Source organism: Equus quagga, chromosome 19 (genome assembly GCF_021613505.1).
Source record: "Equus quagga isolate Etosha38 chromosome 19, UCLA_HA_Equagga_1.0, whole genome shotgun sequence".
Lineage (NCBI taxonomy): Eukaryota > Metazoa > Chordata > Mammalia > Perissodactyla > Equidae > Equus > Equus quagga.
In genome coordinates, this window is record NC_060285.1 from 26,608,653 (window position 1) to 26,623,214 (window position 14,562).

The 14,562-nt window shown below is 45.6% G+C and overlaps 1 protein-coding gene across 2 annotated transcripts in view; it reads right to left on the bottom strand.

The window, feature by feature from the left end:
- Positions 1-14,562, bottom strand: part of PLXNC1 (plexin C1) — a 141,794-nt gene that overhangs the window by 86,801 nt on the left and 40,431 nt on the right. For both annotated transcript variants that reach the window (XM_046646768.1, XM_046646767.1), the window contains exon 5: positions 193-307. In XM_046646768.1, coding sequence (XP_046502724.1) covers positions 193-307 — 115 coding nt within the window. The remainder of the gene's footprint in view (positions 1-192; positions 308-14,562) is intronic.

Here is a 14,562-nt window from a genome sequence, read left to right on the forward strand (position 1 = left end):
TTCTCTGCTACGTTCTGGGCATCCTGCAGGGTGTAAGCCATCCTGTAGGCAATCAACATTAGTTAACCAAATGAACAGACTCTCATAACTAAGCTTATCTGATTATTAACATTTTATGGACAGAAGGAAGTTAGCATCAACGGTACAAAAGGAGACAATACAACAGACGCAGATTAAAATCTTTCCTCTTACCTTATTTTTACTTCCTCGAAACATGTGAATTTGAGGGCACTCTTTAGCTCCAGATGAAATATCCAGCCAGTTTTCTGAGTTCTGTAAATCTACACAATCTTCTTTAAAAGTACATCTATTTAAAAAAAAAAAAAAAGGCAACAAAACAGTAACCCCACACATGCATTAGTTAAAACTTTCTCATACTTGGCTTCAGTACGAAATGCCGGGTTTTGTATAGCGGATTATTGATTTTTTGCAAGAATAGGAACATGATCCTAAAACCATGAAAAGCAACAGGAAAATGGCAGAGTGTTTTCTCCACCGTGTCTAGGAGCAGAGAACAAACGTAGGCAACACGCTGAACTTAGCCATCTCTCAAGATGACATTGCCCAATACATCCAAAGCACTTCCTCTCGTGGATTCTAGAATTAAAGAACTCCCTTCTAGAAAAATTGAGCAAAGAGCCCAAGGAAAGGTTGACAGCTTGTATAAATTTTTGGTTTGTGATTCATTCCCAGCATATCAACCTGTTGTGTAGCTTTTTTGTTGTTAAAAAGTAAACAAAGCAGGGCTGGCCTGGTGGCATAGCAGTTAAGTTCACGTGCCCTGCTTTGGCAACCCCGGGTTCACCAGTTCGGATCCTGGTTTGGACCTGCACGTTGCTCATCAAGCCATGCTGTGGAGGCATCCCACATAGAAGAACTAGAAGGATTCACAACTAGAATATATAATTATGTACCGGGGCTTTGGGGAGAAAAAGAAAAAATGAGGAAGATTGGCAACAGATGTTAGCTCAGGGCCAATCTTCCTAAAAAAAATTAAAATAAAGCTACTATTTTGTCCTTTGCAGCATGATAACTAAATAAAAATATGTCAAGGGCAGAGTCTTCCCAAGAATTTGATAAAACATTTCATAACCATCTGCTATATAACATTTATTTAGACAGACACCAAATTATATCAAAAGATATGGGTGAAACACTTTCCAGGGCCACTTTCCCAAGCCAGTCAGCTCAGAGGATGCCCCAAATAAATCTTAAGCTGTGACCAGGGCCAACTACTTTGATAAACATGATCAGAAGCTGAGTGGTGAGATCACTGGTTTGCTTGATGTCTCGGTCACTCTGGGTCACGCTAACTTGGGAACTCTTGCCTCACCAGAAGGGCCGCCAACCTGACAAGAAGAATGAACACTGAGTGCCATGTTATTTTCAAATGTTGTTGGGCTCCACAGACGTTCCATTGAACAATATTAAGGAAAGAACAAAACATCTCTGTTATCTCTGCCTCAAGGCCTAAGGTTAAAACGAAGGGGTGGGGAGAAGCAGGGACAGCTGAGTTTTAAAAGAAACTGAAAATTCATGAATCACAAGATGGAAAAGCAACCAAATGATAACCACAGTCAGCTGGGGAGTCCCGGAGCGTCTCTGAGTGGAATGAGGTAGGGGCTCAAATAGCGTATTTGACTTCACTGTGTTTTATTTCTTCTTCTCCCTCTTTGCTCTCTCTTTTTCTGATTCTTAAGACTTTAGGCCCCATGGCTTTGTCTTTGAGCTCTGTGCTAATTTGAATACGACAAAAATAAAACAGGAAGCCAGTGAGTTTCATAAAACATCATCCAAGGCACAGTACTTTCAGCATGTCATCATATGCTGACATTTTGGGGAACCCTGCTCACAGAGAGCACATCTGTGTCCAAACTCCCCTACGTTTGTGTCAGTTCCTTCTCCAACATCATGACCATGGGGATTTTCATCAGCATTTCTCCAAAGCCATAAATTTATCTGACCCCTGATGGCTAGCTCGTCCGTCACGGACATTAAGTTCAAATTAAACTGCCTCTCAAAGTCAGGGAGGGCTTGCAACAGAGGGACAATGCTACTGAATTGAAAAGCAGAGAATGACGAGGCTGATTCCGTATTTTGTACATGAAAGAGATTATGACTGTCAAAAACGACCTGCCTCTCATGGGCCCTCTGGTTTATATGAAGCACTTCCTCTGCCTATAAGAAAAAAAAAAAAGCCAGCTCTAGAGAGATTGGAGTACAAACATTTTTGTAGACTCTTAATGCTGCCTGGGAGTCAAGGCCTGAGGCTGCCAAAAAAACAAGTGTAAAATATTTCATACAAATAGTGCTACAATTTGCCAATTTGTAGGCAGAAAACAGTAGTGCCACTGAGTTATCACTCCCTTTTCTGAACTCCTATAGGATTTCTTGTCGGAACCGCACATTTTGGTATTTAATCATACGCTGCCTTGAATTACAACTTAACTATTTCATACGTCTACGTCATTTCTCCCCAAGCGCTACACTCCTCAAAGGGAGGGAGAATGTTTTTAACATTTCTTCAGCAAATCCCTCAGTGTCTGGAGCATGATATGCAAATAGTAGGGTTTCAATAAATATTTTTGAACGAATGGATGAAATATGAAATCTCTATAGGTCCTTTCTGTTGGTGATTTTTCTTTCTAGAATTTCCTTATGATTTATGTCTAACTCCTACTAATGGTAAAGAGACTATTTTTAACATAAGCTAAAAGTTTAAATCTGGGGCCAGAGAGGGAACAAATTAGGAGTTGAGGTTTTCAGTTTATCTTTTAGAAAAAAAAAAAAAAAAGAAAATCTATAATTAACTTGTCATTTCCTATTTTGTATAAGGTAGAAAACAAAATCTAACCATGTTAAGCAAGTAAACATAATTCCTTGTCTATAAAACACTTCTGAAATTTCGAAACTCCTCTTTCTTGCTCCTCACCGGTAAAAAAGAAAAACCGTGACTCCAAGCTTATATAACCAATTGGTCAATCGACAACAGTATCTTATTCACTTCTCCAATACTGCAGATCATAAAATCTTCAAGACAGCACATTACCCACACATTCAAATTTCTTAAAGGCGGGGGGCAGATCTTCTAGCTGCTCATTTTAGTAAACAAAACCAGTTCCTTTGAAATGATGCCTTTGAAAGCTATCCCTCTCATTCCCATGTATCACAAAAGCAACGGTCAAGCGCATAGACACTTCGGCCTTTGCCCAGATAAAATTAGGATCTCATTGTTGGACACACTCTTGGTGGGGTTGATCCTCAGTGAGGCACTCTCAGACAGACCGACTTCTTAACCGGCTTCATTTCAATTTCTTCAGGCCACAGGTAGCAGGAAAGTTGGATTTGAATCAGAATGAGGGCATTCTGGAGAAAATGGCAAAGAAATATGTGCTTTTCTTACCTTACTCTATGGCTTTTGCTGCCTCCTCTCCTGAGGGTCTTCCCCAAAATCCTAAGACTTTTGATCAGCATTTTACTTTTCTCATCCTCATTTCCAGCTAGATCTGCTACGTGATAGTGCAGACACTAGACAATTCGCAAATTAGGAAATGGAACCAGCTCAAACACAAAGAAAGGACTGTCTGAAGAAAAAAACGCCAAACCCTGAAAAGTTAATTTTAAAAAACCCAACTTTCCTTGGGTGAAAAAATTGTATGTGGAAACAACTCAGCGAATCACACTACTCACGAAGGCTTGTGCATAAACTGTGCTGGAGAGCTTAATCTATTCAAAATCAGAACAGAGTTTGATGTCGCCACTCACCTGTCTAAGCATGTGGACCTCCCCTGCCCCAACTCACAAAAAAGTATGTTCAAAACCTACCCAGGCCCCAGCTCACGAACAGAGAGGTTCCTGACACGTGTTTCTGAGTTTGCTGTTTGAAATTCAGAAACTATTTTCATACAGTAGGTTTGCTTCCTGAGTTTGTGGAAATCTGTCTAAACCCTGATATACCTGAATAACTTACCCAATCACATACCTGCGTGGAGGGAACACTGTCCCCTGCCAGGCACTGGTCTGAGTGTTTACAATTAGTCCCCCCCGATCAGTCCTCACAACAACCTGCTTCCACAGGGTTGAAACAGAGGCTCAGAGAAGGGCAGTAACATATCAAGGTCACACAGCTGCCAGTGGCAGAAGTCTAACTTCAGGGCCACACACTTGGCCACTTGGCTGCATGGCCTCCTATGAGCCCTAACTACCATTTCATAAGGGGCACAAGGAGAGAGACATTCAGAGTTCCTCCTGGCTTCCTGAGGCCTCAACAGCGGTTGGAGGGCGGGGCTGGCCCAGGAAGAGGCGACAGAGATGAGGACCCCAAGAACAGAGCAGAGAGAAGATGAGGCAGAGTCTCTGGGATGAAGAGGGTCGCAAGGATTTGGAGGGGTGGGGATTCTGAGAGACCTCTCATTTTCATCTATCACTAGCCCCGAATACAAAACATCCAACTAGAGGTTAAAATTCCAGGAGGCCCCCAACTCACAAAGCTATTGTGCTCCGAAAATCTGCTTGCCAACCATGTGTTTGTAATATGGAATACATTTTTCTCCCCAGAGAAATAATATTATAAACAGGGATTAGGTTTTCAGGTTGGGCCCAAAACCTATTTATCCATAATGTAACTTCAATACCATATATCTGCAATAAAAGAATAGCAGAAAACAATGAGATTGCAGCCATTTGCATTATATAGCAGTTTTTCTTCTTTACTTATTTGTGTTTCTGCTCAGCTGGGAATCTGGGAACAGTGCCCAGCTAGATCGACTTTTAAATTTATTATTACAGTATTGTATTTATACAGTATTTCTATTTTTTTAAATGGATATGGCTTAAATTATTAATTGTTTTCATGCCAACATAAAGAACAGGGAGACCCACCTCTGAAAAGGAGCTGAAGTTTCCAGGCGGGTGAAATGCCCATGGCCTGGGCTGGGGGACCTTGAGAATCTGACTCTATTAGGCTGGAATTTCTCAGTAAAAATTTACCGCTTACTCAACCTTGAAATAGAAACTCTAAACTCAGAAATGTAACTTCTACTTCCTGCCACTCGAATTTCATCAGCATCCTCTAATCTAATTGTTCACCAAGAGCAGACAGTCCCGAAGGAAACTGATAACTAAGTATCAGGTAATTGGCTTGCATGTGGGAGTTAGGGGGATCTGTTCCAAAGATTCTATACTGATACAATATCAGAAAACTTTGAACAAGGAAACAACGCAGCCTCTCTCTCCGGGAACAGGAGACTGTCCACGCTGGGGAAGGTTTTTCGACAAGAACACCCCAAGGTCTTCTGCTAAGTGATTCGAATCAGATGTCTGCATTTGTAGGAAAGGCACAGAGCCCAGCGGAGGGGCCAGGTGGTCCCCAGAATGTAGAGACTTTCATTAACATTTCAGTCCACAAGATGAAGAAACCAAACTTGACTGAGTAGCAGAGAATAATAGGAAGTCACTGTGACAAACTGAAGTCTGAATTCAAGGCCTCCAGAGTCAGGAAAGGAGAATGCCAAAATACAAGACCAAAATAACTTTCTGGGAAAGCTCAAAAACTGAATCTTCATCACTGGAGCTGCAAGTCAACCTACACGATAAAATTATGCTCATAACAAGAGACAATTTAGAAGATTTTTTTAAAAGTGAAAACATCTGACATGCCAGGCAACCGTCTTTCACATGATTTGATTCATTTATTCCTCACAACAAATCTATGAAGTGGGTACGATAATTGTCCCTGCTTTACAGATGGGGGAAACTGAGGCACAGGGGCTCCATATTGCCTTCCCAGGCTCACAGAGTTAGTAAATGGAGGGGCTGAGATACAAAACCAGGCAGCGGAGCTTCCAAGTCCACGGTCTCATCTCCCACCCTGTGTTGCCTCTCTCAAGAGCTAACACTACCTGCACTCTTCCCACGAGCCAGATACTGTGCCCAGGGCTTTCTGGGAATTAACTCATTGATTCTCACAACTTCAGGAAACAGGTGTGATTGTTATCAGCTCCATTTCGGAGTTGGGGAGGCCTAGGAGCAGAGGGTTAGATAGCATGGTGTGACTCTTAGCCCTCTGGCACTGGTGTCCATACCCCTCCTACTGTGCCAAGTTCCTCAACATTTTTAAAGGCCTCCAGGATAGCAACATCATAAATGCCAAGATAAAAGTAAATAGATCCTCCCAGAGCCTGTGGCATATAGGAAAATACAGGTCTTATTCCATTTCTCAGCATTTCTCAAAGTGTGTTCTTTGGATTGTTCTGGCTATTAGGGTTAAAATAGGGTTCCATGGCTAAGAAGTTTGGGAAACACTAAATAAAATGGAACAAGTTTCTTTGCTGCAGGACGTCTCAGAGCCTTGAATATGCTGATGGGTTCTGTAACTTTCCAAGAGAGGAATGAAGGATGCACCACCTTCTAACTTTTTTGTAGAGGGCTTAGAGATTCTAGCGACACACCTTGGGAAACATTGCCTGATCTTGGTTAACAAGCAGTAATCCAGATGGCGGATCAACTTAGAAAATTTGGGGCCTTTTTTGTTTTCTTTTGTCAGCTCTCATACTCAATTGATCACGACCTATTCATTCATCGCTCTAAGCTATCTTCTACACTCCACCCCCGCCCATCACCTCTCCCCTGGGCCCCTGCAGCAGCCTCCCGACTGGTCTCCCTCCTTCCCAGCTCAGTGGCCCCAGTCAACCACATCAACATCCGTGGTCTCCTCAAGTGCAGAGCTGACCTGTCACTCCCCCTTCACAATCTTCCGTGGCCCGCCCTTGCCGACACCAACTCGTCTACCCCATGTGCCTTTCAGCATGACCTGGAGCCCAGAACACGTTTCCACGCTCATCTCTTCATCCGATACTATGATGTAGCTTCTGCTTTGCTCTCCAAACTCATCCCCAGGTAATTGTGGGTTGGCGAGTCTGTCTCTACATCTAGCCTACAAGCTCCTAAAAACACGGATCCCTAATGTCTAGCACACAGCACGTGGCAGAGAGCAACTATTTGATAAACACACACATGCAAACATGCCTGGCTCTTCCCAGCGTGTGCTATTCCCACTGGCCAGAAGGTCCTAGGGCCTGCAACACTTGGTGACGTTGTGTTCCTGTTCAAGGCTAGTTCAGTGTCACCTCCTACATGATGTCTGTCCAGCTCCCAAGCAAAGCAGTTGCTCCCTCCTCTGTGTCCCTGTGGCCCTTTACACATGCTCCTGGTGTATACAGCACATTGCATTACTGCTGACTGCCTGTCTCTCCATCGAGACTGTAAGTGTCCCCAGGGAAAGACCTGCCTTATTCTCCTTGGCACCCCAGGGCCGAGTACCATGCCTGGCATTCATTCTACAAATATTTACTGAGTGCCCACCAGACAGCAAACACCATACCAGGCACTGGGGCCACATCATCAACATATAAGCCAGTTAAGGTCCCCCTCTTAACAAGCTTACGTTCCAGTGAGGCACACAGACAGAAACCAAACAAATACACAATAACTTAACATAATTTCAAATTGAGGTAAGTCTTCTGCAGAAACTAAAAATGTAGCAGGGAAGAACTACTTTAGATAGGTTGATCAAGAAAGATGGCACTTCTAGGGCCAGCCCCATGGCCAAGTGGTTAAGTTTGCGTGCTCTGTTTCCATGGCCCAGGGTTTCGCCGGTTTGGATCCTGGGTGTGGACCTGGCACCACTCATCAAGCCATGCTGAGGTGGCGTCCCACATAGCACAACCAGAGGGACCTACAGCTGGAATATACAACTACGTACTCGGGGGCCTTGGGGAGAAAGAAGAAGATTGGCAACAGATGTTAACTCAGGTGCCAATCTCTAAAAAAAAAAGAAAGAAAGAAAGATGACATTTTAGCTTGGAGTTCAAGGATGAAAATGATCTGGCCACATCAAGACTAGTGGGATGAACATTCCGGTCAGAAGGAACAGCATGAGCCAAGCCCCTGAGGTCACTTAAGGCTTGGTCTCTATAAGGAACTGATTAAAGACCAGACTGGCTAGAATTTAGTGAAGGAAGGGGAGAGGGGGTCTGCCAATTACAAGCTGGTGACCTTGGGCAAGTCACGAGCCCTCTCTGTGTCTCAGGCTGTCCACCTGCAGAAATGCAGATAATAATAGTTTCTACCTCATGGAGTTGTTACAAAAACATACAGCTACAAAATGTACATCACAGAGTTGTTACAAATACATGTATCTATTTAACCAAGGCTTACCTAATGTGTCAGTAAATAGTAGTAGTTGTTATTATATTTATTACATGGGCAAGTCAAACAGAATTTAGGCGAAAATTTGGATGACATTAGCCAACAAACACAAAATGGTAGTGACGAGACCGGGATTTGAGCCATAAGGTGACCCAGACTGCCCATTTGCAGGGCTTACACACCCGGTCAACAGCCAGCACACTTTTTCTATGTAAGGAGGCAGACACAGCTCCAGGCTTCCTGGCAGACTTTCAATCACAGCCCTCCTTCTTCCCGAGACTAGAGTGTTCTTCGGGGTCCCCCCATGCCTTGGGCATCAACAAGGAGAGCACTTGTCACGGTGTACTGAAATTATTTGTTTGGTGTCTGTGTCACACTAACCTATAAACTTCTCCACGGAGCCTCATTCATCTTTGTCTCACCCAGGGCCTAGTACAGAGCCTGGCCCACAGCTGGTATTCAACAAGCATTGGCTGAATTGGATTAAGAACTAAACTTTCAAGTGACTAAATTCTTGACTACGTCTCCATGATACCAGCATCAGTTGTTTCATTGATTTTTGTCACTGGGTTGGCCTGTTAACTGGCGTGGGGGAAAACCAGCCTTTGTCTTGAAACTTTGAGCTATTTAGCACACACAAAACACATCTGCAGACTGAAACACTTACACAAAAGGGATTTGTGGCCTTCCCCCCATGTGGTTCTTTTGTGGGTTATGAGTGTACTAAAAGTTGGCGTTTTTATTTCCAAATGCAAACCACGAACTGAAGAATTTAAAGGGAGACATTTTCTTAAATGGGTAGCATGGAAAGAAAAGTAGGAAAATGATATCTCTTGAGTCAGAAAGATCTGGTTCAACGCTGCTCTCCCACACATTCTCTGCATCACGGGGGGCACATTCCTTAGCCTCTCTGGGCCTCAGTTTCCCCCCCCAGTAAATAGGGGGCGATGATAACAACCCCATCCTCCTGAGAGCAATACTGAATTCCATGCTTGGCATATGAGAAATGGTCCAATCTCAATACAGCAGAATACACGCACCCAAAGATTACGGAACGTTTCAGAAGCCAAACCACGGAAGACTGGCAGGAAGGCGTCCAATGAGGATGTGAACACTGTGTTTGAATGTGGTGGAGTTGCTGGGAACAGGACAAATACTAGGTCACAGAGACAAGTGGAAACATTTGAGGAGTTTTAAAAGCCAATCAATACATCAGAAAGTGGCTGCTGCCTGAGATAAGGTCATTTCAAAAAACGATCTATTCCAATAAAACGTATTTACTAAAAGGGGCGTTCCTAATGGTACTTGTTCGAGTTCAGAGAGCATCAGTTAAAGAGATGGCGCGGATAAGTATTTTGGATGCTGAGGTCTGAGGACCTCAGTTGCCGGCTCTACCAAGCAACCCTGGCTTCCGAGTAAGGCCACCATTCTCCTGTGCCGACCACCGTCAGCGGCCGGGGCGTCCAGAGCTGTGCCTCTTCACAGTTTTATCTCCTCTCGACCGTCTGCTTTGAAATAACTAGTATTTATTCACAGCTCCTAACAGTTGATAAAGATGATGAAGAACCCAGGGACTCAGGTTCACCCAGGACCTCTCTCCAGTGTCAGAAGGCCCTCAACTCCTCTTCAGCATCCTCAGTAACCCAGATGCACAGGTTGGCCTCTGCTAGGGTAATTCCGTCATGCCCAGAGGCCTGAAGAACATATTCCTCTTTGCTCCCCACTGCTTCCACCCCACAGACAGTTGTCCTACTTGCTTCTACACAATTAGTCGGCACAATGGGGTCCTCACACAAGAAGGAGGGGCCACCCCCAAATCCCATTATTATCATCATCACTGTCATTAGAGCTGCACTGGACCATAAAGGAGTGTAACTGCTCAGACTTCAAGCACAAGGACGTATCCGGATTGGAAGGAATGGAGGGACGAATGCAGAATTAGAACACTCTTCTGTCTTGAACCATCTTCCTGGCCACTCAGCGAGATGTGGCCATAACCTATGAAGGGGGACGTCCTCAAAGCTGAATGCACTCTTTCAGTCTTGGCTCAGATGTCTTCTTCTCAGTGAGGCCTTCCAGGACCTCTCTGGTTGAAACTGCAACCTCCCCTCTCCAGCCAGCACTCACTACCCCTCTCCTCTGCTTTATTTTCCTTCATTACATTGATTACCATCTGGCTTGCTCTCTATTTCCTTATTTCACACTGTCCATCTTCCCTCAGGTATGGGTTGAAATGTTCCCTCAAAATTCATGTCCCCCAGAACCTCAGAATGCGACCTTATTTGGAAATAGGGTCTTTGCAGATATAATTAGTTAAGGATCTCAGGACGAAACCATCCAGGATATAAGGTGTCCAATGACTGAATGACTGGTGTCTTGATAAGAGAAAGGAGAGGGAGATTTGGACATAAAGAGAAAATGTCTATGAAGAGACGGGGGCGGAGATGGGAGTTAAGCTGCCACAAGCCAAGAAACACCAGGAGTCACGAGAAGCTGGAACAGGAGAGGAAGGATTTTTCCCTAGAGCCTTCAGAGGGAGGACAGACCTGCCGACACCTTAATTTTGGATTTCTAGCCTCCAGAACTGGGAGAGAATAGATCTGTGTTATTTTAAGCCACTGGTTGGTGGCCCTTTGCTACAGCAGCCCCAGGAAACTCATACGGCTCACTAGATAGAAGGACTTCCATGACAACAGAGATTTGGGGCTGTGTTGTTCACTGCTAGAGAATCCTAGTGCTTAGAACAGTGCGTGACTCACGCTAGGTGCTTGATGAATACCTCGTAAATGGATGCTTAAATGTTCAAGGTGGAAGGGTTTCCACAGCTCAGGTTGGCTCTGAGTCCCACTGTCTGTCTTATGCAAAATCAGTCATCTGGGAAGGGTCCATTTGGACCAGGCTCTCTCCTCTCCTCTCACTGCCATGAGGGATAATGTCTCTCTCTTGTTTCTCTTCCCTTTCGCCACAGTGGTAGGTAAAGGAACTGGCTTGGGAGTTAGAGCCAAGCCCAGATTTGCATCCTTGTTCCACTACTTGGGTAACTGGTGGCGGGCAGAATAATGGCCCTTAAAGGTATCCATGTCTTAATCTTTGGGACCTGTGATGGCATGTTACCTGACATGGCAAAAGGGACTTTGCAGATGTGATTACGGATCTCAAGATGGGGAGATTAGCCTGGATTATCTGTGTGGGCCCAAAGTAATCACAAGAGTCCCTGTAAGAGGAGGCAGGAGGGTCGGAGTCAGAGAAGGAGACGTGACGACAGAAACAGAGTCCAGAGCCAGAGAGACTTGAAGATGCTGCACTGCTGGCTTTGAAGATGCAAGAAGGGACCACGAGCCAAGGAATGCAGGCTGCCTCCAAAAAACTAGAAAAGTCAAGGAAACACATTCTCCCTACAGCCTCCAGAAGGAACATAGCCCTTCGAATACTTTGATTTTAGTCCAGTGAAACCCACTGCAGACTTTTTTTTTTAATAAGTTATGCTTTATTTGGCGAGGAAGATTGGCCCTGAGCTAACATCTGTTGCCAATCTTCCTTTTATTTCCCTCCCCAAAGCCCCAGTTCATGGTTGTATATCCTCGTTTTAAGTCCTTCTAGTTCCATGTAGGATGGCACCATAGCATGGCCTGATGAGCAGTGTGTAGGTCTGCACCCAGGATCCAAACCAGCGAACTCTGGGCCACCAAAGTAGAGCGCACCAACTTAACGACTACACCACTGGGCCGGCCCCTCCATTGCAGATTTCTGACCTCCACAACTGTAAGATAATACATTTATCTTGTTTTAGGCCATCAGGGTTGTAGTAACTTTTTTACAGCAGCAGTAGAAAACAAACACACAACCTAAGGCTGTTTTCTCATCTCTAAGGGGGTACTGTCCCAGTACTTACTTCACAGGGTACCAAGGACTGAATGGAACACGGCATGGACTGTGCAGGGCACAGCGTCTGGTGTCACATAAGCACGTTCCTCCCCATCAGTGCAGACGCTGTCACCCGCCCAGGCCTGGCCTCAAGGCAGGCCTCCTGTGGAAGGGGCACTGAAGCTGCGTTTTGGAGGGTAAGTGGGACACCCCGATGGACGCCTCTACTGAAAAGCCCTCAGCGGCCTTCTGTGTTGCAGGTTGCCCTCCTCTCATGACGGCAGACCAGACCAGAGTCACTGAGGCTTCAGCAGAAAGTGGCTAGTGTTGCCATGCACCCGGGGTTATCTCCATCAAGCTTTAGGGCAGTAACAGCCCAGAGCCCTTAGGGTTAATGACTGGCCCTGAGCAGGCTCGGGGGAAGCAATGTCTCTCGAGGAGAGAAGGAAGGCGGACCTCAAGACAGGAGAGTAATGCAAGGAACTGGATGCGTCCATAAGCGAATCCTTTAACGCCTTTTGTTTGCTACTCCAACAACTGGGGACAAATATATTTAGCATTTAAATTTCAGTTTTTCTCTTCCTTGTTTGAAATCCTCTTCTGTTACCCCCAATCCTTCCAGAAAGTCTGATAGGAGGACTGGACACACAGCCCTGTTGTCAGGCCAAGTGGAGAAAAGGCTTCATTCCCAGTCTCATGTGTAGGATAGCCTACCAGCAGCCGAAGACCTAAAACCGCTACTGGGGGCTGTTTGAAGGTCCTCCACCTGTCACCGTGAAGAAACGTGTAGAAGAATATGGGCAAATGTTAAATTTATACAAATCAGCCAGGAGAACTTGATCTGTAGATAGCTTATAATGAGCACGCCTGGGGGCTTTGTCCCCAGCCTGTACACCCCGTGTACAGACTGGGGCACGACAGGGTGGGACGATCAAGACCAGTGTGGCCTTTCCTGCATGGCCCATTTTCTGAAGAGGACCCGGCCCTGGTTCCATTACGTGACTGGGACCAAAACAAGCAGAGCCCCGGGTTGTGTTGGGAGAGGTGGAGGTGTGGAGGTGGAGAAATGGCTGCCAAGTAGATGACTCGGGAAGAGATGTGAGATAAACTCACTCTTTACAAAATATACCAAAAGACAGGGACCCTGGAAGGGGAAGGGGTAGGGTGGGAGGTGTGGTCCAGCTCATGCTTGGGTTAATGCAGTTCATCATCTCAACTGCCATCAGGATAATCTTTTCAAACACAAATATGATCATGTCAGCCCTCTGCTGAAAACCCTTTAATAAGTTCCCAGCACCAATGAATAAAGTCCAAACTCAGAGCCCTTCCCATCCTGGTCCCAGCCAGCGCCCCATGCTCTTCTTTCCTTCTAGACCGATAGAACTCAATCTGCTGCTCCCTCAAAAGACCTCTCCTTGTGCTGGTTCTTCTGCCTGAAGTGCCTCCCACCCCATCCGTCCCCTGGTGAACATCTACTCAGGCATCAAGGCCTAATTTTAATGCCACCTCCCCTCTGAAGCCTTGCCCAACCTCAGTTACAACTAACGGCTCCTTCCTCTGGGCTTCCACCATCGTAAAAGCTAACATTACTTGAGTGCTCACTATGAACAGGCACTGTGCCTGGGACTTCATGCGCATGATCTGATTTAATTCTCTCAGCAACCCACTAAGGTAGGTACTATTACCAACCCTGCTTTATAGAAGAGGGGATTTGGCACAGAGAAGGTAAGAGACTTGCAGGGCCCACAGAAGCCCGGATGTGACCCCCAGCAGGCTGACTCCAGGACCTGCACTCCTCCCACTCTGCTGGACCACTCCCGCTGCCGGTGTGGAAGTCACCCCCTGCATTGCTGTGCATCCCAACAGCCTACTCCCCTCCATCCCTGCCCAGTAAATGACACCTCTGTCCTCTGGTCACCAAGGCCAGGTACCCGCACTCCTTGCCCTACAATCTCAACACCGAAGTCCGTGTATCACTGGGGCAATAACTCACCCCCCAGCACCCTGAGACTCAGCTCTGGCATCTCTCGCAAGTCCTTCCCTATCTGACTTAGGTGTCTATCCTTCGGGCTCCAACCTAGTGCTGTGTCTAGGGGCTGGGACACAGTAGGAATCCAGTGCATGTTTGGGTATCATTTCTTTATTTTCTTCGTGAGGACTTAGATCAAGGGAGAAAGAATACATCTTCCAGAAAAACAGAGGCCACCTTGATATTTTACTTCTCATTTTATGGCCCTATTTTTAGTGTGTCAGACTCAAGGGGGAACCCAATTAATCACGAAGTCCTGTCAATTCTCTCTTCCACATAGCTCTTAAATCCACCCACTTCTTTCCATCACCACTATCATCTCTCTACTTCAGCCCCCCGTCTCCTGCTGGGTTACAACCACCTTCTAAGTGATCCGCGGCTTCCAGAAGAGGCCCCTCTAGTCTATCCTGCACCAGAACGCTTCTTCTAAAACACATCTCTGATCCCGTCTCTCTCTAACT